Source organism: Pithys albifrons, chromosome 1 (assembly GCF_047495875.1).
Source record: "Pithys albifrons albifrons isolate INPA30051 chromosome 1, PitAlb_v1, whole genome shotgun sequence".
NCBI lineage: Eukaryota > Metazoa > Chordata > Aves > Passeriformes > Thamnophilidae > Pithys > Pithys albifrons.
Genome location: NC_092458.1, coordinates 76764858 through 76789864, shown reverse-complemented (window position 1 = coordinate 76789864; position 25007 = coordinate 76764858). Strand labels below are relative to the sequence as shown.

General features: G+C 42.9%; 2 protein-coding genes across 2 annotated transcripts; one reads left to right on the top strand and one right to left on the bottom strand.

Annotated features, from left to right (window-relative positions):
- The first annotated feature begins 1290 nt into the window (after positions 1-1290).
- MED17 (mediator complex subunit 17) lies at positions 1291-14246 on the top strand. Its single transcript, XM_071555689.1, has 12 exons — positions 1291-1562; positions 1861-2027; positions 2399-2618; positions 3909-4045; positions 4145-4229; positions 5152-5304; positions 6501-6631; positions 7649-7833; positions 8350-8487; positions 9437-9554; positions 10784-10943; positions 12764-14246. Exons 1-12 carry the CDS (start codon positions 1331-1333, stop codon positions 12967-12969), a joined length of 1932 nt encoding a protein of 643 aa, XP_071411790.1. The 5' UTR covers positions 1291-1330; the 3' UTR covers positions 12970-14246.
- Positions 14247-16586: 2340 nt separating this feature from the next.
- On the bottom strand, positions 16587-23071 carry VSTM5 (V-set and transmembrane domain containing 5). Its single transcript, XM_071555678.1, has 5 exons — positions 22824-23071; positions 19479-19808; positions 19241-19381; positions 17497-17697; positions 16587-16796 (listed from the first exon to the last, which is right to left on the bottom strand). The coding sequence occupies exons 1-4, from the start codon at positions 22906-22908 to the stop codon at positions 17654-17656; spliced, it is 600 nt and encodes a 199-aa protein (XP_071411779.1). The 5' UTR covers positions 22909-23071; the 3' UTR covers positions 16587-16796; positions 17497-17653.
- Between the last annotated feature and the right edge of the window lie 1936 nt (positions 23072-25007).

Genomic DNA, 25007 nt, shown 5'->3' with positions numbered 1-25007 from the left:
AAGTCCAACCCTTAATCCAACCCCACTTTGATTACTAGATCATGGCACTCAGTGCCATGTCCAGTCTCACCTTGAAAACCTCCAGGGTTGGAGAATCCACCACCTCTCTGGGCAGCCCATTCCAATGCCTGACCACTTCCTCTGTAAAGAACTTCTTCCTAATATCCAACCCAAACCTCCCCTGGCAGGGCTTAAGCCCATGCCCTCTTGTCCTACTGTTGGTTGCCTGAAAGAAGAGACCAAACCCCACCTGGCTACAACATGTTTTCAGATAATATTGTGTATTTTTCTGCTGTTTGGTTGAGCTTCCTGTGCGGTCATAGCTACTAGAGGTGAAATTATGTTTAGAATGGGTCATAAACCAACGTCTGGTCAGAAACAGCGCTGCTATACGAGTTATGAAAATCAAATCCAATAGAAGAGGACAAAAATCTTCCTTTTATTCAGCGCTGGGAACGTGGGGGATAATTCCACCAAAAACATGTTCAACGGGACTTTTGTGTTTCCAGGTTCATATACTTAGTTACAACTGATAACCCTTCTCCCAAAGTTAACCAGTATATTTTGGGTGACTTTTAACAAATCTAATGGGTTGCTCTTGTCTCTGCAGCCCTGTATTTCCCTTTAACTAAACAATGTTACAGCTTCAAATCTCAACCTAGACAGATTTTCTGATTTATTTCTCACAGTTTAGCCTTTAATCTAAACAACGTTTTGGTTTATTTCTTAAAGTTCAGCTTACAGCTTACAGGGTTACATGGCATGGTTAAAAAACTAAGGTACTGAAAAACTAAGGTACAAGCTAAAATCAAAAATTAATATAAAACAAAGTTAGTACAGTTCTGATTAAAAAATAGTAAAGACTTTATGATTTTATGGAGAAGGGATAAAATCCTTTTTCTTGAGGGGGTCCATGAATCATATAATAAGACTACACCAGCCCCGAGCAGCGCCGCTCCGCACGGACCCTCCCGAGCGGTTCCGGAAAGCGCCGAGCCGGCCCGATGCTGGCCCCGACCCGAGCGATTCCGGAAACTGCCGAACTCTCCTCCGTGCCCCGCACCCTCCCGAGCGGTTCCGGAAAGTGTCGAACCCGGCCGGTGCTGGCCCTGACCTCTTCCGACTCGTCCGGAGAGTGCCGAACCCTTCTCTGTGCCCCGCACTCTCCCGAGCGGTTCCGGAAAGTGCCGAGCCGGCCCGATGCTGGCCCCGCCCCTCCCGAAAACTGCCGAGCCCTCCCACACGTGGCCCCGCCCCCTCCCGAGCGTTTCCGTAAGTCACCGAGCCCGGCTGTGGCCCCGCCCCCGTGGCGCGCGGGGGTCGCACCAAGATGGCGGGTGTGCCGGCCGTGCGCATCAGCATCGAGTCGGCGTGTGAGAAGCAGGTGCAGGAGGTGGGGCTGGATGGCAGCGAGACATACCTCCAGCCGCTCTCCATGTCCCAGAACCTGGCGCGCCTGGCGCAGCGCATCGACTTCAGCCAGGGCTCCGGCTCCGAGGAGGACGAGCCGGGCTCGGCGGGCCGCGCCTGGGCTGAGCCGGGCGAGGCGGAGGATGAGGAAGGTGAGAAGGGGCGGCGGGCCCGCAGGCCGAGCTCTCCCGCAGGGATGGAGCTGGTGGAGGCCTGCCCAGCTGTGGCGGTGCCCGGCCTGCAGCCTCAGGGGCGCTTGTTTGGGCCAGGCATTCCTTTCTTACGGAATTCGCGCGGTTGGCTGCAAATCAGGTTTGGATAGTCGTGACCCTGCAAATTATAATGGAAAAGGATGGTTCCACATATGTCATGTTGTATTTCATGCCATTTTGATCTTTCTGTGGTTTAAGAATGAGCATTGAATGTTCCCGTCCTTTGTTTTATTTTTAGGGTTGGTAAAATTTCAGCCATCCCTCTGGCCTTGGGATTCAGTGAGGAACAACTTAAGAAGCGCCCTGACTGAGATGTGTGTGTTGTATGACGTCCTTAGCATTGTGAAGGATAAAAAATTCATGACTCTAGATCCAGTCGTGCAGGATCCCCTTTCCCCAAAGCAGGTATGTTGTACCTGGTTGGGCACTTTGCTTGGCTTGATGCTAAAGATTTTATTTCAGTGGATTTTTTCCACGTGTAATATGTATAAGCTTTTGGTAAAACTTTCTTTGTGATGTCCTAGTGCAGTGCTTTGTGTGTCAGGGTAAGGCAGGGAATGGGAGGTGAGGCCAATGTCAGAGGCCTCTTTGCTGAAGTTGAGTCAAAATGCTGCTTGTGACTGTGTAATGCTGATATGAAAGTAATTCTAAACAAGTTATTGGACATTCAACAAAACCACCTTCTTACTCACTGTCAGTTTCCACTAATAATAATAAATATTTTTTTGAGAATTGAAGTGCAAATGTCTTTGTCATTTTTTTGTTGTTGTTACCAGAATCCTCAGTTTCTACAGCTGATTTCAAAAAAGAAGTCATTAGCTGGAGCAGCTCAAATCCTGTTGAAAGGTGCAGAAAGGTTATCCAAATCGGTTGCAGAAAACCAGGAAAACAAGCGACAAAGAGACTTCAACTCCGAACTGCTGAGACTGAGGCAACACTGGAAGCTGAGAAAAGTGGGAGACAAAATTCTTGGCGATCTGAGCTACAGAAGTGCAGGTGAACAGTAGGGTCTTTTCACAAGAACAGATATTTTATCAAATTGTCTTTTTGTAGCTGGAAAAACAGGTGGAATGTAGTTTATTATAATCATGAGAAGAATAATAGAGGGAGAGCTTGTTTTATTATCCAGATTGTCATCCTCAACACAGAAAGTAATTTTAAAGGCTAACTGTGTAGGATTTCTTTACTGAAACAAGACTGCATTGACAATGTAGTTGATCAGTTGACCAGGTAGGCCTTGCAAGTCTTTGGCTTTTATATACATTTGCTCTGTAAAGCATTTCAAAAAAGGTGAGGAATGTGTTACATTTTCATCTGAGCAAAGATCATAGAATATCTCAAGCCAGAAGGGGTTGTCAAGTTGCACTCCCTGCTCCTCAGAATTCAGACGACATAAAACTCAACAATCTGACTAAAGAGTGTCCTCAAAGACAGATTCATTGTATCTATTATTGCCACACTTCAGGGAAATGATACTGAGAATAAGCCTTATTTCATGGATTACTGTAAGAGAGGATGACAAGTCTGGGGTTCTGGAGGCCATTATGGAATGACAAAGTGAATACAGAATCTCATGGAACTTAAGATGTAGGTACAAAGCAGACATAGGAACTGGATGTTTGGTTCCTGATGTCACCAGTGAAGGAGGGGAAGGACAAATTTAGGATTGTTCTTGAAAAATCTGTAGACGTACACCATGCTATGTCTGCTTTTAGATTATTTGTTTTAAACTAGATGAACCAGGCCTGGGATGCAAAAGGAATGCAGCTAGGACAGAGGTGGATGGATACCTGCTTTTAGCAGCCCCCAAATGACTGGCTGTAGAGTTGTCTTTACAGTAAAAACACGCTATAGTTTTAAGACTGATAGCCAAACATCATCAGAGTTCCTTTAAATCAGTAAGAGTGTTGCACCTTAAACTACTTGCTTGCAAAACTTCAGACAGTTACGTTTGGTCTTAACACCTCATTTTTCATTTTTCTCTTTCCTTCCATCTCCTGACACCATTTTGAAACAGTTGCTTTTCCCCAAAAATGATTAAATACTGCATGCTAACTTACTGTAAAATATTACATGTTGTACTCTGGGGGACTGAGATACCGATATGCTGAAATGAGCTTTCTAATTTATCTGGGTTTTTTTAAGAAGTCATTAAGAAATTTGAGTCAAGTTAATCTCTGGAGGTTTGGAGACTTGGAAATGCATATTCTTCCAAAATAGAGGAACAAGCTTTTTTGTTTGCAGAAGATGCTTCATATTTAGTATGTATGTTCTTCTTTCCCTCAGGCTCCCTTTTTCTTCATCATGGCACATTTGAGGTGATAAAGAACACTGACATTGACCTGGATAAAAAGATACCTGAGGATTACTGTCCTTTGGATGTTCAAATTCCAAGTGATTTAGAGGGATCAGCATATATCAAGGTTTGTCAGAGAAACTGTAATAGCGTAAGCACAAGTTTTGTTTTGGTATGTTAATGTTTGCAACAGAGCAAACATCAAATAATGTTCTCTCTTGCCTAGGTTTCTATTCAGAAACAAGCTCCAGACATTGGTGACCTTGGGACAGTCAATCTCTTTAAAAGGCCCTTGCCAAAATCAAAACCAGGTATAGCTGGATGTTCTTTTATGAGCATGTTCTCAAGAAATGGGTTTGTTGCATATGATGCTTGTTTGAAAATTAGTCATTAAAAGTTTGAGCACATAATTGAAATCAAACCAGGGTGTTGTGTTTCACCCAGTTACATCCCATTAGTTCAGCTGAACTGTTTGTTCACTCATAACTTTGCTCAAAATACATCGTTTGTGCCTGTGGCTCATATGTTTTATCTGAATATGAAACTGTGCTGGCAGTCTGTGCATTAATTACCAACAACTCACCTGGCAGAGAGTAGATTGATTAATTTGGAATGTGCTGGTATTTGAGGTTGTGAACTTTTGGGATTAAAACTTTATCTTTTGCTCCATAGGTTTAAAAATAAACTGGCAGGATTTTATTTCACAGTGGTCTATGGCAGAGATGCTCATGTTATCTGGAACGTGGAGTGCTGTACTCTGGAGGTGTTTCATATGGTATTCAGGGTACCTTATAGAGCTTGTCTACTTACACCAGAATCTCCCAAAAATTTTGGGCCTGTGAAAGCTCATACATGAACTGAACTTTGTTTTTGTAGTTCATTGTGAAGTGAATTTAATAAAGCTAGAATTATCATTTAAAGTAAATTGCAACTTATGAAGCAGAGGTTCATAAGCAGAGTTCACAAAGGGTCTCGGAGTGGAATATGTGGTTTCAGAAGGTCCTTTCACTTCACAACATATATATATGTAAAATTGAAGGAAAATCCCTGAATGTTACCTTCAAGTGCTTCCTTAACTGAGATAAAATTCTGATAATACTCAATTTGAGTAAAAGGTACTGACTGCTTTATCTTAGCAGTTTTGCCTAACTAGTGCTCAGTGTCTAGTATCTGAACAAAAAGTTGAGTTCTCTTTACTCTTTCCTTCTGCAAATGTTGATTTATATTTTTCAGGTTCTTCACACTGGCAGACAAAATTGGAGACTGCTCAGAATGTTCTTTTGTGTAAAGAGATTTTTGCCCAGCTGTCACGAGAAGCTGTTCAAATTAAATCACAGATTCCTCACATCGTTGTGAAAAATCAGATAATCTCCCAGCCTTTTCCAGGTAGGAAACTTTTTAAGACTTCTTAGCAATTACTTTCTTATACATGACCTGAAATTCCTGGTTGATGTGACCTTTTTTAATGCTCTGTTTTTAAAAAAGAAAAATGAACCCCTTGGTTTTCAAAGGTTTTGAAAAACAGAATTTCGCAGAGTTAGAATTTTGCTTGCTGATTACAGAAAAATTCGAGTAATGCACTTCAGTTTTTAATTTACTTTGTTTTTCTTTGTGGTTGTATTTTTTGTCAGCAGCGCTTAAAGCTGTCAACTGTAATGCCATGTGCACGTGGCCGTTCCGAGCTGTGCGTAGGTCATTGCTCAGGGATTGCACACAAGTGAAATTTAAGGCTTGAGTTAATGGGTCTTCAGAAGAACAGAGGCTAATGCTCTTCAGTGAGGATTATTAAACAGCATCAAGGTGGCCCTGAGTCAGCTACTGAGTCCTCTGTTCTTACAGGGGGTAGACAACTGTTTGTATCTTGTAAAGAATGTTTCTGGGTTGCTAAAAATATGCGTTAGGATAAATCCTTCCTTATTTGGGGAAGGAATGGGGTTGTGAGGACTCTTTTTGAGTGGGATAGAGGCATAGAAATTGGTGTGAAATCCACCCAGTGACTTCATAGCTGGCCTGTCAGTGCTTCAGCAAGTAACAAGTCTTACTTGCCTTTGGTGCTGTGCTCTCCACCATCCTTTTTGATTTTTCTCTGATAGAGTGAATACTCATTGTTAAACTAGTGAGTATAAAATGTGAGTGGCAGTCCCTTGGTGTAAAGGAGAGCACTCTGGACTCTGAATCCCAAGGTCCTGAGTTCGAGTCTCAGTGGGGACCATCCCCTGGCAGTTCAATGCCTCCCTGCCATCCCATCCTGTCACATCTCGGATGCTCAGCAGGGTCAGCCCTGGTTAGTACCGGGTGCTGTGACAGTCCTGAGGACTTCCCTGTCACTGTCCAAGCTCGTTCGGCCGTGCCAGATGGACCTCAGGACTTAAACGGTGGGGCCAGTTCTGTGCACGCTGTGCCTCACCTGAAAAATCCACTGCGCAGGCTGGAAGGGCACACCCACATGGGGAGAGCCCTGCCCAAATCTTTGTTCTCGAAGACTGGCCATACATACGTAAAATGTGAAGAAAAGCAGTTCTCAGTAGCAACATTGAAAATTGTTATGCTCTTTTTTTTTTATCCCCATCTGTTTTGTATAGGTTTGCAGTTGTCTATTTCTCTGTGCCACTCTTCCAATGACAAAAAATCACAAAAGGCTGCTTCTGAAAAACAGAATCCAGAGGATCATCTCTATGTTCTGGAGCATAATTTGCATCAACTTATCAGAGAGGTAATGAATGCATTTTTGGTCAAGCACTGAACAGTTTTTGGGCTTTTTTCCGTCTTCTGCCGGGTGTGTGGCACTGCCAAGTGCCACTAGAGGCCAGTCGCTTCCCATCCATTTGTGTAAGACAACTACCACTTGGTTTCAGTGGGTATGGGTGGTTCAGGAGCTGCAGTTAATGCTTTCATAGAATGCTAGTTCTTTACTTAGCCTCAGGCCTGCCTGCTCACTTCAGAGAAGCCCTGCAAAGCTTTGCCAGTAGAGCTCATTACTCTCCCTTTTTGCGTGTGTCTGATTAGTGCTTGTCAAGCACTGTGAGTGTCAGACTATCCCCATGTAGGAAGAACAATCAATTACCATAATAGCTTTGCTTCTTTTAAGGTCCACTTCTCTGCTTCAGCATTTTAGATGCTCTAGCAGAATGTCCGGGAGTAGAAGGTTGAGGTTGTGTCTGTTCAGGAAAGGAGCACAATTTTGCAAGTCTAAGCAGAGTTAAAACCATGTTCCAGCGAGTGTTCATCTCCTTAGAGCATGGCTCTGCAAGTCATACAGCCATGTGGAATAGTGGTGTTTGTAACACTGATTTAAGTTTCATGAAGCTTTGGCTAGGTGCCCAACTTGCTGTGAATTTCCTTTCTTTACTTTGGACAGGTTACTGAAACTTTTTGTAATTCAATTTTTTTCTTCCTAAATGCTTTCCTTATTTTTATTTGACTATTTTTTCCATCTCCAGAGATGTATAAAAGGCAGACGTACTAGTAGGAGCTACTGCCATGGTACCAAATTTTGGTTAGCTAGCACTTTAAAAAAAAACCAAATCACTTTCCAAGCAAGGGAGGCAAAATACAAGTGTAAAGATGGCTTTAAAATGCTGTCAAGTTTGTAAAGTTAAAAGGTTGCACTTTTTGAAAATATATGCACTTAAAAAACCTGATGGGAAGTAGGATATTGTAGTATGCACAGTATTTCTTGCAGATACATAGTTTGTTCACTTCCTTTTATAACATCTGTTGTTTATTGCAGTGCCACAAGCAAACCCTGAGCTCCACAGTGATGCCACATCCAGCTAGTGCGCCTTTTGGCCATAAGAGAATGAGACTTGCAGGACCCCAGGCTTTTGATAAAAATGAAATCAGTTCTCTACAGTCAAATGAAGGACTTCTGGAAAAGATAATAAAACAGGCAAAACATATCTTTTTGAGACGCAGGTAGGTCACAAGCTATTCTTGTTGAAGTTATAATAAAATGTACCATTAAGTAGAATACAATTGATTTCTTATAAGTGGTCTTAAAACTTGCTGCAGTTTCCTTCATGGTTAAAATAGTCTTTATTTGCAAGTACTAACAACCAATAATATATGATAAAATATGAGGAAACAATACTCGGCTAGTAAAAAAAAATCAGATTTCTTTGTGATCTCTGTGACAGTTATGACACGAACTACTGATAATTGCCCCTCCTTATCTTAAACTGCATAAATCTTTTCAGTATTCTTTACACTACAGTAGCTGATACTGAGTAACAGCCCTTTTAATACTTCCCCAGAATATATGAGACATGTACGGAATAAACAAGTGAACTTCATTAGCACCAGAATGGTGCTGAAATAGAACTTTGATGCCCATGGTTCCATTAACTCGAATAACCTGCTTAGTTCCTTTAACCACGATAACAGCACAAACTGTCTAAATTATTGTGTGTGGAATGTGGCTTTATCTTCTAGAACTGCTCGAACCATTGACAGTCTGGCAAGTCGTATTGAGGATCCTCAGATTCAGGCTCACTGGTCCAATATAAATGATGTTTATGAATCCAGTGTTAAGGTTCTAATAACTTCCCAAGGATATGAACAGATCTGCAAGTAAGTATTAGAATGCGTGTCTCTAGTTGTAGAAGCACGTAGCAAAGACAGAGCATATTCAAGTTGTGTTTTAAAGGTTTAGCTTCTCCTCAGACAGACAAGTAGGAGTCCATTATTTATGTGTGTCAGTTTGAGTTGTGGGGGAGCAGCCACCCTAGGTAAAGTCTTTACCCATTTTGCACTTCAATGAAGAAATTTGTATGTCTTTAATCACCACAGTTTTCTTTCAAAGAAGAAATTGAGGATGAGAGTGGCCATTTAAGGGGGGGATTTGCCTTGAATAGAGGTGACTGAATACAGAGTTTGATGTGCTGGATTCTAAACTTCCAGGCCCCTCATGGAAAGCTCACCAGTGCTTAGTCCTATCTTGGTTGTATAGGTACTGAAATGTGGGACTCCTGTAATTAATGCAATTACTTGTGCATGTTGGTATCAAAATAAGTGATTTCATGTTCCAGAAACAATGTCTGGATGGTGACCAGGAGTGACTTAACTGATGCATTGACAGTGTTGTTTTCCACATGGAGCAGTGCTCTCTGGCTGTGTCCACAGTGTGGGGCAAACTGCTGCCATTGGTACAATTGCCAGGCTTGGTTCCAGAGTACATGGGCTGCCCAAGTCTTGGCTGGAGCATAGAACACACCATTTTCCTGCACCTCTGGAAGGAAAGTTGGGTGCAGTGGCAGGCAGGGAACTGTGGGGCTTCCTTGACCTGAAAAAGTGGTGGGCCAAGTCTGGGAACATGCCACAGAATATGTCCCCCAGAAGTATAAATATATATGGTGAGAAATGAAACTGAAATCGTTAGAGTTGCTGACACATTCCATAGGCTTTGCATGATCCATCTCAAGAGTTCATGTCAATGACTGGGAGGGATTCTGTGTTCTTAGTTTCCCGTTTGCTGAGTGTTGTGGTGCATTTTGAATAAATATGCATCTTGTCTTCAAAGATCCATTCAACTACAGCTGAATATTGGAGTTGAACAAATCAGAGTTGTGCACAGAGATGGAAGAGTTATTACACTGTCCCATCAAGAGCAAGAGCTGCAGGATTTCCTTTTATCTCAGGTAGACTCATATACATTATTCTTTCCTTTCTTTGGGAAACAGAAGAAGAATCTCACCTTTATCTATATAGAAAATGTTTAAAAATTAAGGTAGTGAAAATGGGAAGGTGGATTACTGAATTTTCACTATGTTTGTATTGTGATTAGCAACTGTTATTAAAATATAATGCCAGTTTTTACTATTGTCTGTAGTAGTAATGATTTTTCCCTCCCATTGGAAATACATTTCGTTATGCTGCTCATTATGGGAGGAACAAGTCAGTGAGAGTCGCAACAGACAATGAGGTACCCTATGTATGAAACTTACTGTAACCAAGTTCTTAATGAGCCCACAATTACTGTAATTTCAACATTATCTGTTAGTGCTCACTTTGCATCAGCCATTACTAAATCAGCTGATACTTGAATGAACTGTATTTACTTAATTGCTTAGAACAAGCTGCTGGTTTTATTCAGAAGCAACAATCTCCCTACTATGCATTATAAATAGTCAAAATACAGGTCTTTAATAACAGTGGTTGGCCTGTTGCAGTTATATAAAACTCCACCACACAGAAAACAAGTTGAAACACATTCTGCTGAGGGCATGTCTTTTTTGTCAGGTGTTGTCAGACTTGTTCAAAGAGAACTGCTGAACAGTATTAGATACTTCCTTGTTACAAGTGTTAAGTCATAATACAGAAAACCAGTAGCATTTAAACTCTTTAAGCTGTTAAAGCTCAGTGCTTACCCTTTGGCATTAATAGAGATACTCATAGACATGAGATCCTCAACTTTTTATTCTGAATTTTCTCTGTTAATACTTTCAAAGATTTTTATATATTTTTACAGCAGAAATCTTGTTTCTATTCAAAGACAGGATTGTTTAAAAATCCTGGTTTTATCCTTGGAATTAGTTTTTGAGACCTAAATAAAGGTATTTGTAAATTGAAAACAATAATTAAATAAAATGCCTAAGCATATATACCTATGATGAATTCATGTAATTGAATAATACAGTGGTCTCCTCTATCTGCAGAGGAACTAGTTGAAATTCAAATAACACAAAGCTGGACCAGCATACATGTAAAAGATAAAGAAGTTCCTCTGAAACTACAGAACTTAAAAGTACAAAGTCATTTTTATAAATATCTATTGTAAAGAAGAAAAAATGCTTGGTAAATGCAGTAAGCAATTGTTTTTGTAGTGTGCAAATATTGAACAGAAGACGAACCTCTTGTTATCTTTCAGATGTCACAGCACCAAGTACATGCAGTTCAGCAGCTTGCCAAAGTTATGGGATGGCATGTGCTGAGTTTCAGTAATCACGTTGGGCTGGGGCCAGTGGAGAGTATTGGCAATGCATCAGCCATAACTGTAGCATCACCAAATGGAGACTATGCCATTTCAGGTAGTGTTTTCTACTGCAAATGCATGCAAAGTTGTAAAATTCTTAAGTGAAATCTACAGTGTTTGTAAGTATTTCAGTGGGGGTTTTGTAGAATATTTTGCTGTAAATCAGTATTATTCTATAAAAGTATAGAGACTATTTATTTTGTGTGTGGAGTTGACATCTAAGTAGAATCAATACTTTGTCCAGGAATCCACGTAATATAAACTTGATTTAATTTATAAAAATGTGAAAGTACTTCTTTTAATGAGCACCAAAAAAAAGAGATTACAGAAACCATCAAGATCATGAGAGAAGGGAACAAGGTAAACAACAAAATCACAACTCTGGACTTGAGGAGTAGAGAGTTTGGTCTCCTTAGGGATCTTTTTGAAAGAATCCTATGGGATATGAACCTGTGGGATCAAAAGATGAGGGATCCAAGAGAGCTGGTTGATTATCTTTTTTCAAGGATCACCCCCCTCAAGCTCAAAAATTGTCATTCCTATGTTCAGGAAGTTATGCAAAGGTAACAGAAGATCTGTGCAAATGAACAGGAAGCTCATGTCTGAACTCATGACACAGAAAAGAAGCTGCAAGAGATTATAAACAGGACCGGTTGACCTGAGAGAGAGAGGCTGTCCAAGCATGAGGATAGGAAAGCTCATCCTGAGGGATGTACAGGGCAACAAGAACAGTTTGAGCAGTAAAGGCAAGATCAGGAAAAATGTGGGACTGCTGTTAAACAGGGAGAGGACCTGGTGGTACAGGAGGTGGAGAAGGCCAAGGTACTCAGTATCTTCTTTATTTTGGTCTTAAGATTGGCCTGCAGGAATGGGTCCATCAGACCTGTGGGAAATTTTGGAGCAAAGCCAGCCTCAGTAGCTGAGGATCAACTTAGAGAACCTTTGAACAAACTTAGACAAGTTCATGGGACTAGGTAGGATGTATCCATGAGTGCCGAGGGACCTGATTGATGTCATTGTAAGGTGACTGTTGATCACCCTGAAGGGTTCCTGAGGACTGGAAGAAGGCAAATATTGCATCCTATATTAAGGAAGGGGAGCGTGCGGAACTACAGTCTGATCAGTCTCATTGCAGATGAGGGGGAGAAAGAAACAGTCCCAGTAGAAGTTTCCAAACGCATTCTAGAGAAGGTGGTGATGGAGAGTAGTTGACATCAATTTATGAAGGAGAAATGATGTTCCATCAGCCTGATAGTCATCTATAGAAGCCTGGCTTGGTAGATGAGAAGAAGGCTAAGAGTTACCTCCCCAGTTGCTTATTTAAAAAGCCAACACACACCACTACCCAACATCAAAACACACAAACCCCATCCAACCAACAAAACACCACCACTGCTCCACCAGCCTTGCTGAATTTTGTGTTTAAAAGCAAAAACTATGGTAGTGACTTTGCTCCTGTCCATTTGGGATAAATTCATTAGACACAATACATTTTTGCTCACATTTTTGAAGGAATAGAGGGGAATACTTCTGAGGAAAGAATGACCAAAACAACCTTTGTCCTTCCTGGCATCATTAGGGAAAAATAAATGTGTTTGTAAAGTGTATGTGTGAGGGTTTTGTCAAATATTTCTCTGGTTTGATCTAACCAAGAACATGGCAGTGCTAAAGCAACAAAATAGTAGTGAACTGGGAGATGAGAGATAAAATAAATAAAAAAAACTTAAAGGAAAAAAGAAGGGGAATTTCCCTTGTTTGCTTTGGGCATGATTGGAATTGAGTAGGAGTAATGTATAGTGCATACAAGAAAGAATATTTAATATGCGGAATTTTGTACAGTGTAAAAATGCTCATAAAAATCTCTGTTCATTGCAGTACGTAACGGTCCGGAAAGTGGCAGCAAAGTTATGGTTCAGTTTCCACGGAGTCAGTGCAAGGATCTCCCCAAAGGAGATGTACTGCAGGACAGCAAGTGGAATCATCTTCGAGGGCCATTCAAGGAAGTTCAGTGGAATAAAATGGAAGGGCGTAACTTTGTGTATAAAATGGAACTCCTCATGGCTGCCCTAACCCCGTGCTAATGGTGTGTCGGCCTCTCTGTGAGGGCTTTGAATCATCTCTGTGCAACAATCACTGCCCCTGCAGCAAAGGGAAGTAGAAACTATGGGCCAATACAAGAAAGGAAAACTAAATTTATTTTCTGTACAGATATATCCATTGTGGTGTTTGTAATAAAACTTTTTTCAATGGCATATAAAATACAATTTTTTGAAAAAGTTCCTCTCAGCTGTATCTTTGCAGATTGCTCTGTCCAGAGTAACCTAGCTGAATAATTAATGGGGTTTTTTTTTATAAAATTCAGTAGTCCCTTACTAGATGAAAAGTGTCTGGTTGGAATCATTCCCTTTCATGCCCCATACTTTTTTCAATGGATCTTTGCAAGTATTTAGGAAAGATGAAAAATAACTAGAACTGAACTGGGCTCTCAGTAAGCCCTTTAGTGGTTTATTCCACAGGACCTGGCTATCCCTGTGGAAGTCAATGGCCTCATGTGATGAGAAGTGAGACGGCAGAAGCAGAGCTCTCTTGTCAAGAATTGAGGATAAACAAAACTAAAGAATCAAGGAACAGTCTTGACTGCATGGCATTCTAGAGTTGGAATTTGCTTGTACATTGATAGGGATTCTGAGTGACCCATTTATTTTTGAGAAATATATTTACTTGGCAGTTTGTTTAAGGTGAGATTGTTACGAAGTCACAGCTTGTGGCAAATGTCTTTCTGATGGCCTGTGTGATATCTGTTAGTTTGCTTTTGTTTTCTCTCGTCGTATTTTTGCAAGAATGTAGAGGAAAGGGTCTTACTCTGCTTGAAAAATTCTGACAAATTGAGTTTATGGGTGACATTTATAAATTAATGTCTGGGTAGAAGGCGGTTACTCATGCAGTAGACCTTGGATTTCCACACTTGTGCTACTGGGTTTTTATCCTGCACTCTCACACTCCCAGTGGTTATCATCCAGGGAAACAATAATATCCTCCTGAATATCAAGCTTTTTTGAGTTCTTTCAAAATACAAAAAAGTATTGTTTTTGATGGTTTTGTTTGTAATTGTAGCCTTCTTGAAGGTGTTTAACAAAGCTTTTTTTTTTGTTTGGTACTTAATTGCTAAAGTCTTTGAAACCTGCCTATATGAACTGGTGCAGATTCATGTCGATGTTGTGTTATGAGGTATGTGTTTGTACATATGTATATATGAGAAGTTCTTGCACATATACATATTTGAATTGAACATCATACTCCTATGATGACAATTGTTATTTTGTTGTACTCTCAAGTAATAAAGAATAGTTTTGGGAAATATGTATTAAGCAACTGCTTGTGGCAAGCTGCTGCTCTTTGTGTATCCAAAGCAGATCTTGTACTTCTATTGGTGTTTGCTAGCATGGAGCATCTTTTTCCAGATCCTGGAAGTATGCTTCTGTGTAGCTAAACTATGAGAGAGAAAGGGTTGTCCTTTCAGGTTCTGATGAGTTGCCCAAGACAACTGATGAAAATGAACTAGTTGAAAATATTCTCCTGATCTTGAAAAATGGGGGAAACTTAGTAACACCCATGATGTCAGGTCCCCTATTGCTGGGCTAGCAGACACTGTACCATTACAGGCAGCAAGGGGTTTGGTTCCTTGGTGAACTGCGTGCATCTGTTTTGACTCCTGCTAACACAACAAATCTCTCACTAATCATCAGGAGTTTATGAAACTTGAACATGTTCTTACTGTTCACTGTTATTAACCTAAATTGACAGGTCTGCATGTAGTGATAGCCTTTTCATCAGGTAAGTTCTTCACTACCAAGTAATCAGACCACTCTGTAACTATTAGAATCTCATGTTTGCAGGACTTGTCTCCTTCTGACAAGAAATGGATGCAAGAGGGCATCTAATGTGTTGCAGAAGTGCGAGCACTGCATGTTAAACGGTGAAAACATTTGTCAAGACTTCCACATCTAGCTGAAAAAATAAGAATAATAACAGCAACAAAAGAATTCTTAAGAGACCTGGAATCTGTCTTTTAGTGTTGAATACACAGGGATTCCTAATTTTAATGGAAAACAGACTGATTAGGCTTCTAAAAGTCTTGAAACGTAGTGCATCTTTGAATAGGAGATGAAGACTGTGAAAGATTATGACCTTTACAACTGTGATTGCCAAAGCAATCTTGTGAACTTGAACATCTCTTTAATTAAAAAGTTAGAAGTAAAATTACTTAACTCCTTTCATCATCTAGAATGCTCTAAATACTAAATTTACTGCTCTTCTGCAAGGAGTTTACGAGTGGAGTAAGAATAGCTATTAGTTTCTGAACTTCAGTGTTAACAGCTTGCCATAAGGCTTTAGGTGTTCCAGGGTAGCAAGAAACTGCTACAGGCAGATTAGCCTTGTGTTCTATACATAACATATTACAGACATTAATAATGCATATTGACAAAGATAATTTTCAGAAAAATGTATTTTATAAGTGACCCTACCTGTGTAAAGTAAGCCTGTTAAATTCTGGGTAAAACTTGTGGAATTGTCTGTAGGAAAGCTGTACATAGGTTAACTGTACTGGATATCCTCACTGAATATTATTTGATTCCCCCTTTTTCATCTGGGATATTACTACCTAAAAGTGAGGTAGAAGCACCAGGGTCAAGAGCCAAGGATAGGTGCCTGAAGTTCCTGTTACTTCAGCCAAGCTGAGAGAGGTAGAACTGTGCTAGCTGGAAACACCTTACTGCTGTTGTAGTGCATCTTAAATGGAAGAATTTTAAGTGGTCGTTTCCTACTTTTAACCTAGTTTTCAAATATTGTGTCTTTAAAAGCTACATGATCTCTGCAATCATAGCAATGCAACTGAATGGGCATTCATGTCTGGATACATCTCCCATCTTCCTTGGGCAATTGCAGTGCTCAGGTCCATGTTGGGTAATGATGTTAAGTGTAAGCTGCATGTTTTTACCTTCTAAATAAGTCTGGCAGAGCACCTGCTATATAGTCAGCTCAGCCTAATAACTTCACATTCAAAGCCTATGATTTTGGGATTAAAAAAATATGGAATAGATAAACAGGAAAAAAAATGTTTTCCATATGCTTTAAGTATACACCAAGTACTTCAAGCCTGGTGATTGAAACATGCATTTAGAGTTTCTCTTTTGTCAAAGCATAGTTCACTGAAAGATGCACAGGATTGGTAATACACATTTAAAACAGGCTTAGAACAAACTGTCACTCGTCTGTGCTATACCTGAGATTTTTTAAATTTAATTTCTTGCTTTTGAACTGTTCTCCTAAATGGAGGAAGGAGCAAACAGCTGAATCAGGTACCCGAATTCTTGGGGGAGAGGCCCTTTGTACTGTAAGTGGCTGGTTCAGTCTGGGGATGACTTAAAGGTATTGTTTACAGGTGCTTTGGAAGAAAGCTTTTTTGACACCTACCTGCATTGTTATGCATTTGGTGAGGAATTCTCTGGGAGTTTTTCCAAATGGAACCCATAGTACCTCTGCACCTGATCATCCTAGTCCCTGACCAGAGGGGAAGCTCTGTCAGTCTGTCCTGTAAGAGGGTCTTGCAAACAACTGAGACAAAGCATGAGAGGTAGTAGCAGCAGTTTGACTCGAAACAGCCACGTGGCACTCTACAGGCACAGACTAGTCCATGGTCTCTTACATTTTCAAAGTTTATTTCACACTGCAAAATTTTCATTACAAAAGCAAAACAGAATAATTTGAAGCTCAGTCAGTTTACTGTTTTCTTGCTGACAAACACAAATGTTATTCCACCCAACAGATTGCAGGTGGAGGATTGCAGCAAGTGCAACATGCAGATTCAAGAAAGCATTAGTTGGATCACTTCACATTTTCTTACAACCTGGGGAAAGCAAAGGTGGCTTTTTAACAAGAGCAATTTCAGAACTGTATTTGTAAATACTAAATTTAAAAGTAAAGCTGTTTTAACTTTTCTTCTCTCTTGGTGTGATGTGTCAGTATTTTATCTGACCCCTCATATCTTCGTAGACAGCATCTCCTCTTCAGTGCCTGCACATGCTTCCTTGTATAACCACCTGCTCTAGTAATGTCATAAACTCTGTGTTAATATCCATCGGAATATAACGGAAATCAAACGGAAACATAAATGGGAGAACTTTGACCAGCTTGGAGTTCTTTCAAAGTCATTTTTGCCTCATGAAAAATTACATTTTGTCTTCAGAGCTTCAGGAAGTTCCTTACAAGCAAAAGTAGCAATGTAGGTGTAATAAACAGGATTCAATGCTTGCAATTAATTTTTTAATGTAATACGGTAATTAGATATTAAATTTATTATGTTGAAGGGTGCTAATGACCGCTCTGTCTGTAATAGGAGACTTGCTGTATCCAAAATACAGGTGTCCTTCAAGACTATGGTAATTTCCTTTTTGGGTTGGTCTTAGAGGCTTGGTTTGTTGGTTGATTGTTTTTAAGAGTGGTAGAGGCTGTAGATTTTATTAGTTAGCCACAAAAATGTGTTCATGCTCAGCATGAAAGCATTCCCTTTTTAACTCTGACCTTGACTAGCAGAACTGAAAACTTACCAGGTCAAAAGAGCTCCATTAGACACTGCTTAGTGTGCAAGTCAGGATGTTTCTGCAGTAGTCACGAATATTTTACCTTCTAGGTTCGTTCTTGCTTTCTTGGTCAATATTTTCTCCTGAGGTAGAATTGTTATTTTTGTTATGATACAGTCCTTGGCTAACACTCAATGGTTTCCAATTCAATCTCTTCCGTTGTACTTGCTGTAAATAAAAGGATAATATTATTGATTGGCAAATGGATTAGAAGGCCAACATTCCAAAATTACCTGTGCTATGTTAATAACTGAGGTATTTTGAACTTTTCAATATTAGCTAAAGCTTGCTCACCTACAATTAGGTTTTAAATATACCTTTGCAAAATATTTAGCTGCATAAAGAGGCCTTCACAATCTTTAACGTTACACTGGTTTCTTCCAGCACAAGGCTAGAGGCACTATGAAAACCTAAATCCATGTGGCCTGTCCTTGTACCTCTCTTCAAGACTTGTGAAAAAAGGGGTCTTCTAAGGTGGTATTGGGGCAGAAGTTAGGTCCTTTCTGTGGACCATGTTCTGGGAGATGACACAAGTTTCTGGAACTGTCATTTTCCTGAACTGTGCCAGATAACTATTCAATTCAGATCAGTAGAAAGATAGCTTTTAATTGGAGGAAGAGGCTTTATCCAAACAAAAGCCTGTATATTCTGACATGATAGGAAATTTTTCAGTAGCTGCAGAAGCTTGTGAATGTGTGTACCATGAAAACACCAGCAGCTCTTAAGAGCTCTATGTGAGTGACAGAAAGGACAAGGCAGCTCAAACCAAACTGATTTCTTCTTTTATTGGGTTTTGCAGAGTTGTTGCACAATCTGGGCCATGAGACTTAGGATGCTCAAGTATCTGTTGGTCTAGTAAAATACTAATAGCTAAGCTGTTTGTTGTAATGTAACAGCTTAAGCAGCATTTATTATAGAAAAAATACAGACCTTTTACCTACAGGGCAAAAAACCACTAGTGGATCTGCACTTCCAAAGTAGGGAGGTAAACTCCTGAAATATTTTGAAGTGGTAAAAAAACCTCCATTCCAAGCATGTGCCGAAGAGCTTGATCCCAGGCCCATAGTGTGGCACCTTGTCTTGCTACCTAGGCCAAATACCTCTGACTGTGGCTTGCTAATTTCTTCTCTAATATGTGAGTGTTCCCTTCAGTGCAGCCCTCATGTTCCCTTGACCTGCTTCTCATGACTGTTGTCTTTGTTGTGTATCAGGACACTGGTGTGATATTAGTCAGTGTTTGTTGCAGTCTGCAACTGGATCAAAAGTGAGGACAGATGAAGTGGAGGGGGGGCTTGAGAGGAGAGGGAGAGGAGCAGTCCTTCATGAACTAAGGTGAGGGTCACTCCCAAGGGCCATTTGATTATTTCCCCCCAGGATTTACTCTTCTGGTGTGAACTCTCAAAGTAATTGCTGATGCTCTTGACTTTGTCCCCTGCCCTCTAGTGGGGGGTTATTGCAGCTCTTGCCTTTTCTCCCCAGGTTTTGCAATCAGCAATGCTGGTGTTTTATTATTTCTGATGTGAAATACATGAGGTAGATGTCCTGTGGCTTGTTCTGCAGTTGACTCAGCTAGTAAAGAGTTAGAACAGGATAACTGATTCTGAGTCCTTCAGTCTTGTTTCTCCATGTCCCTGTTTAGCAACTTATGGCACAAATTTCAGGCTCAGACTTCAGACTTGAAAACTGTATTCTTGACTGCATTCTTAGATACCTGTGAGTTTGTGTGTTGTCTTCTTCTGAAACAGATGCAGGGATTTATTACACAGCCACATGAAGCAGATCAGAATGGCAGATACTGCAGCAAGAAATGCAAAGAGAACTGCTACAAAATGTAAATCTTCATAGATAATCTCTGTAGGGAGAACAGAAAAAAAATACTATGAAGTTGATTACAAGCAGATTGACGTTCAAACACAGGATAAAGTCAAGAAGTCTCATCTCATCTGTACCGTAAACATTGACTATGATGGTGCCGTAGGCATTGGTTCCGTACTCCTCTGTTACAGTGACAAAATAGTAGCCAGCATCTCGCATGCCCACGTTGAGAAGCTGTATAGAGCCATTTTCAAAAGTAGTCACTCTGTCTTTGTAGACTGCGGATATGTTGACGTAATTCCCACTTTTCCACTCAACAATGCTGGTGGTGCCCCAGCTTGACACGTGCTTCCACTCAATGGTGGCGATGCCTCTGCAAGAGTATTCAACTGAGAGGAGGATGTTTTGTGCCACTGATGCATTGATGTTGGGTTGTGGGACAACTAACGATACTCCTCCGGGAGCTGAAAGACAAAGGAGGGTGATGAGTGTGAAGGTGATGCTGCACTAACCGTCTAGGGCAGGTTGGTACCTCTGGGAGTGATTCATTCTACCCATCTCAGTGGTTTGTTTTAAGAGAGGATAGATTATGCTTTGCAGCATCTCTTCAGATTGTGATTTGCAGTATCTCTTTCCGTGGTCCATGAAAGTAACATACATACCTAAATTAAAGATTAAATATACATTTGTTATTGGTGATAGCAAAAATGTTTCTACCATAGAGGACAAGTAATTGCATGTGTTTGAATGCTTCAATACCCAAATCAAAGGGGACTCTGGAAGGTTCTTTTTGGAAAGGGAGCATAACATTTTCTGAATACTGACCAAAGCTCTTGTGCTCATCAGTAACTGGTTTCCTTTTGAAATCCTGCATTTAATGGAAAGTTTGTCATGTCCAAGGTAACTTATAACATTAATTAACTACCATCCCCCAAAAGCAAGAACTGTAGGCCTAAGTATGTGAAGACTTGGCAAGGACTTGGTATGTTTTCAGGATGTGTAACCAACATTTGAGACATGAGTTTCTTAAAGGCAGCCAGTTATATGCCAGCACAGATAAATTGCATGTAATCAAAAGTATGCAGTTTCAAAAGAAGATGGGGACTTCATGTGTGATATCTGGGCAAAAATGCATGTAAAAGAATATTTAATTCTCATCTAGTTCCTCTTGATATGATTATGGAGTTGTTCATAACTGTGAAACTGAACGGACCACTTAGTTTAATGTATAACTGCAATAATTTCTGTTTGCATGAGGGTGTTTCTGCATGCAGATTTGGATGAACACCAACATCTGAGTTTTAACCAGCATATATTTTTTCCTTTTATTAGCGGCATGTTTGGGACACTTGGCTAGAGACTGAAATCCTGTTATCTCCCCACAAAATCAAAGCAGAAAAAAGGCAGATAAAGCACAGAGTAAGGCTGAATGCTTTTTCCTGGTTTGGTTGGAGCAGCTCAGCTGCCCTCCTCTCTTGCTCTGGGAACAGCCTGACCGCAAGAGCAGAATGAAAAAGTAATGCTGACCTGCAAATGTCTGTAACCCAGTGAGGAGCGAGAATGAGATCCTCAGCTACACTGCAGGAACACAAAGCAGGACCCCTAGGGATGATCCTGGAGGTTCTGCCGAGTCTTCAGGGACAAGAATGATTAAAAAGGGCAAAGAAAAAAATCTCCAAGGGAAAGAAATTATTTTAAAAAATATCTTAAAATAAGAACCCTCCATAAGCAGTGGAAGAGACGGGTAAGTGAACTACAAGCTGACTTCACTGTATTTGGGATCTGCAGCAGAATACACTAACTCTGCTAGTCAAGGTAAGGCAAGGAAACTCAAGAAGCCAGTTCAATTCCCAGTCCCTCCCTATGGGACCAGATAGAATCTAGTTTTTTTCCAAGATTATACTCTTGGGATTCCCCCTTCATGGGCTTTGTCACGATCATGCTGCCCAGTCCCACTGCAGGAACACTACAGTTTCTGGGCAGCCCAATGCATCCTTAGTTGAGCTGTGTCTGTTGTTCAGCCTATGTGTGCAGGAGAGACTAACCAGAGCTGGGAAAATGGGGTTTGTGCCAACTACAGACACAGAACAGCCGGGAACCTCTGGTAATCGCTGCAAATTGTTCCCATTGTTTTCTGCTCCATGTGTTTATTTAAAGGCCTTTCCCACTGTTTCTGACCAGACAGGAGCTGAGTGTCTCCCCTCAGTGACCCTTTTATGTTTTGATAGAGACATGGCTTTGTTTTGAATACATGATGGCAAGGTAAATGTAAAAAAAAATTTAAAATATTTCAATTAAATTACCTGCCAAAGTGTTCTGTCCCTATCTGGCATGCAAAGCTAAAGGAGGCAGTACAATATCTACCCATGCAAAAATATCTTTAATAGGCAGTGCACCTCGATCACCTGAAACAGTCTAACCCCAGCAGAGCTGCACCAGGCTGGAGAGTAAACATCACACCCACCTGCAGGGCCGCTCTGCTCTGCTGCTTGCAAAACCAGACCCTTCACGCCCAGTAAAACATGCATCCAGGAGAAGAGGGTAGTGATGCTGGCCAGAGCGTGGTGAGTTTGCTGTCCTGGCCGAGTGACAAAGTGGGAAGTGCAGCTCTATGTGCCAGAACTGGCCGTAGCAACGCAGCTGGGCCTGCAGCGTGCTGGGGAGTGGGTGGGGAAGGGCTGGCAGTGAGGGGTCTCCATGCAGGAGCTCTAAACTTGGGGGACAGCTCTAAAGCAGAGCTCTGAAACCCTTGGGACAGTTCCTTCACACTCTGTGTCCTATTTATTTGTGTCTCACCTTTGATGATGGAGTGTCGAGGCAAGGTAAAACAAAAGTCGCTGGTGGCATTGGCGACCCAGTCCCTCGGAGTGGGGGGGGTTGGCAGCAGCCTCCTCCAGCCCTCGCAGGGAGAGGACCGGGCGGCTCTCTGCGCGCTGTCTCATCCCCCCTCACCCACCTTGGGATGCTAGGTTGGAACCCACCTGCTCTCTTCACCGCCGCGTTTCCCAGCGTGAACCGTCGCCCCTGGAGCTGGTTAAGCGGTGTTGTTTGCCCTTCCATCTCTTCTCCCCTCGGTTGTTGGAAGAGCGGGGGGCGAAGGGCGGCTGCTGGGGCCGCCCCGCCGGAGCGGGCGTGCGGCCGGGGCGTGGGGCGCGTCCCCCTGCGGCCGCGGCTCCCTCCGAGCAGCAGGAGCGGGAACGAGCCTCCCCAGACCATGTGCAGCCCGCAGAGAGCAGTGATGCCTGCTTGAGCCCCGTATGTCCCGTCCCCGTCCTCTCCCCAGCAGCTCGCGGGCGTCCCGGGTGCGGCGGGGCCGGGAAGAGCGCTCTGGCGGCGGGCGGGGGGCGTCAGGCGCTCCGCACCGTCCCGAGCAGATGCTGGGCGCTGGGGCTGAGCCGGGGCATCCCGGCGAGGAGGAGGAGGAGGAAAGGGCTGGGGGAAGAAGCAGGGGGAAACACAAGGATGGAGTCGGCACTTACTCTGCAGAGCCCACCCGGCGGCCAGGCAGAGGGTGACGGTCCCCACGACGGCGCCCCGTCCCCAGCAGCCCTGCAGCGCTCTCATCAGCGAGAAGCCGATGCCCCAGGGGTTGCATTGATGTGTGTGGGCCGGCCAGCGCGGCCCGATCCCGGGGGCTGCCTGCCCCAGGCCTCTCCCTCGCTTCTCTCCCTCTTCCTCCTGCCGCTCCTGCCGCGGCGCCGGGGCTGCTCCCAGCTCCCCCAGGCACCGGCCCCCGGGCGCTCCCCCGCCGCACACCCCGCGATCCTCCGATCCGGGCTGGAGATGCAATTGGCTGAGGAAGGGAAGGCGCTGCCCGGCCACCGGCCATCGCCCAGCCGGGAAATGAGCGCGATGGGCGGCCACGGGGCCGCGCAGCCCTGCCCGGCTCTGCCGCTGCCGCCGGACCCGGCCCGAGCCGGGAGCCGAGCCCGCAGTGGGGACGCCCGGCCGAGGAGACTGCCTTAGGTGTGATTGAGCATCCGCGAAGGAAATTTCCCTTCAGAGTTTTAAAACTGACTTTATTGCCCCGAGGAGTCTGGTGGTGCTACAGGCGAGACAGTGGGACTGGGCAGCAGCATCTCTGTGTCCCCAGGGGTCATCTTTGGTGACCATGCTGGAAAATGAGACCAGTTCCCAGCCCATCGTATCCAGCACATGCATAAGGCGCTTCTCTCCCTTCCAGAAGAAGTTGTCCAGAGAAGGGCCCCAGAAGCACTTGTCTTTCTTTCAGAACGCACAGAACAGTGTTAGTGGAAAACATGATTAGAAACCATGAGAGCGTCCTGAAAATCCATGCTTGCTCAGAGGCAGCGCTATATATGGCTGCCAGAAGCCATCTACATCCCCAGCAGAACCACACCTCTGGCCAGGGAAAGAGTTACACACCAAAACAGCCCTTTTGCAGGTCTTCAATCCTCCTCTTTCTCACATTTCACTCTCCTCAAGTTTTCTTTAAACGACTGTGGGTAAAAGAGACATTTCAGTGTGCTGGCCAGCACTGACTCTTCAGGGTGGGTGGGAGGAAAGGGCAATCACCCAGGCTAGGAGGTACAGCTGGGATATGCCAGAGCTCTCTGTGCTGGACAGTCATGTTTCCCACTGCACTGTATGGACCAGTGAAGGCTTCCCGAGTACTGGTCTGTGAGGACAACAGGTGAGTCCCAAAGGGGTCTGGGTGGCTGAAGCACAGTATTGGGCAGGAAGATGAGCAGGAGTAGGACTGGGATCCCACAGGGCTCAGCTGCAGGGGACCTGCTCCCACTGGGACTTCCCAACAAGTGTGATGCGGTCATGTGCAGCCAGCTGAATGCCTGTCTATGGCATTGTGGCTTCTGTCTTGATCACCTCAAGGGGGACTTCTAGGACTTAGGTCAGGCCTTGAGAAGAGAGAGTGCAATCTGCATGGCCTCCAAAGCCCAGCTTTTATTCTGGTGTGATAAAATCGCCAGCTTCTCCAACATCTGTTGTATCCCTTGAAGCTTCAGCAATGAGAGTCAGATGAAAGGACAGGGGGAGAGAGGCCAGTGAGCATGTACTACCCAAATATATGATCTTACATAGGTTTTCCAGCCTGAAAGTCCATTTGAGCTTAATGTGCAGAGGCAGGCTGCGAATCGCTTGCCTTCCAGCCCCTCTTGCATCAGTCAAAGCATCACCAGCTGGTCAAGGGAGGGGATTGTCCCACTCTGCTCTGCACTGGGGAAGCCTCACCTTTAATATTGTGTGTAGTTCTGGGCACTGCAATGAAAGAAAGACATTAAGTTCTTAGAGAGCGTCCAAAGGAGAGCAATAAAGATGGTGAAGGGCCTGAAGGGGAAGCTGTAATGAGGAGTGGCTGAGGTCACTTGGTCTGTTCAGCCTGGAGAAGAGGAGACTGAGGGGAGACCTCATTGTAGTCTTCAGCAGCATCATGAGGGGAAGAGAAGAGGCAGGCACTGATCCCTTCTTTTTGGTGACCAGTGACAGGACCTGACAGAGTGGCCTGAAGTTGTGTCAGGGGAGGTTTAGATTGGATATTAGGAAAAGGTTCTTCACCCAGAGGGTTGGGCACTGGAACAGGCTCCTTGGGGAAGTGGTCACAGCACTAAGCCTGACAGAGTTCAAGAAGCATTTGAAGGAGCATCTGTGATCTATCTGAGCTATCCCTGTGCTTTGTCAAATCT

Coding starts and splice junctions, on each gene's coding strand:
- VSTM5 (XM_071555678.1), bottom strand. CDS start 22,908: ATGAGAGCGCTGCAGGGCTGCTGGGGACGGGGCGCCGTCGTGGGGACC. Junction 19,809..22,823: donor CGCCGGGTGGGCTCTGCAGA/GTAAGTGCCGAC, acceptor TTTGTCTTTCAG/CTCCCGGAGGAGTATCGTTA. Junction 19,382..19,478: donor CATCATAGTCAATGTTTACG/GTACAGATGAGA, acceptor TTCTCCCTACAG/AGATTATCTATGAAGATTTA.
- MED17 (XM_071555689.1), top strand. CDS start 1,331: ATGGCGGGTGTGCCGGCCGTGCGCATCAGCATCGAGTCGGCGTGTGAG. Junction 2,619..3,908: donor TCTGAGCTACAGAAGTGCAG/GTGAACAGTAGG, acceptor TCTTTCCCTCAG/GCTCCCTTTTTCTTCATCAT. Junction 9,555..10,783: donor AGGATTTCCTTTTATCTCAG/GTAGACTCATAT, acceptor GTTATCTTTCAG/ATGTCACAGCACCAAGTACA.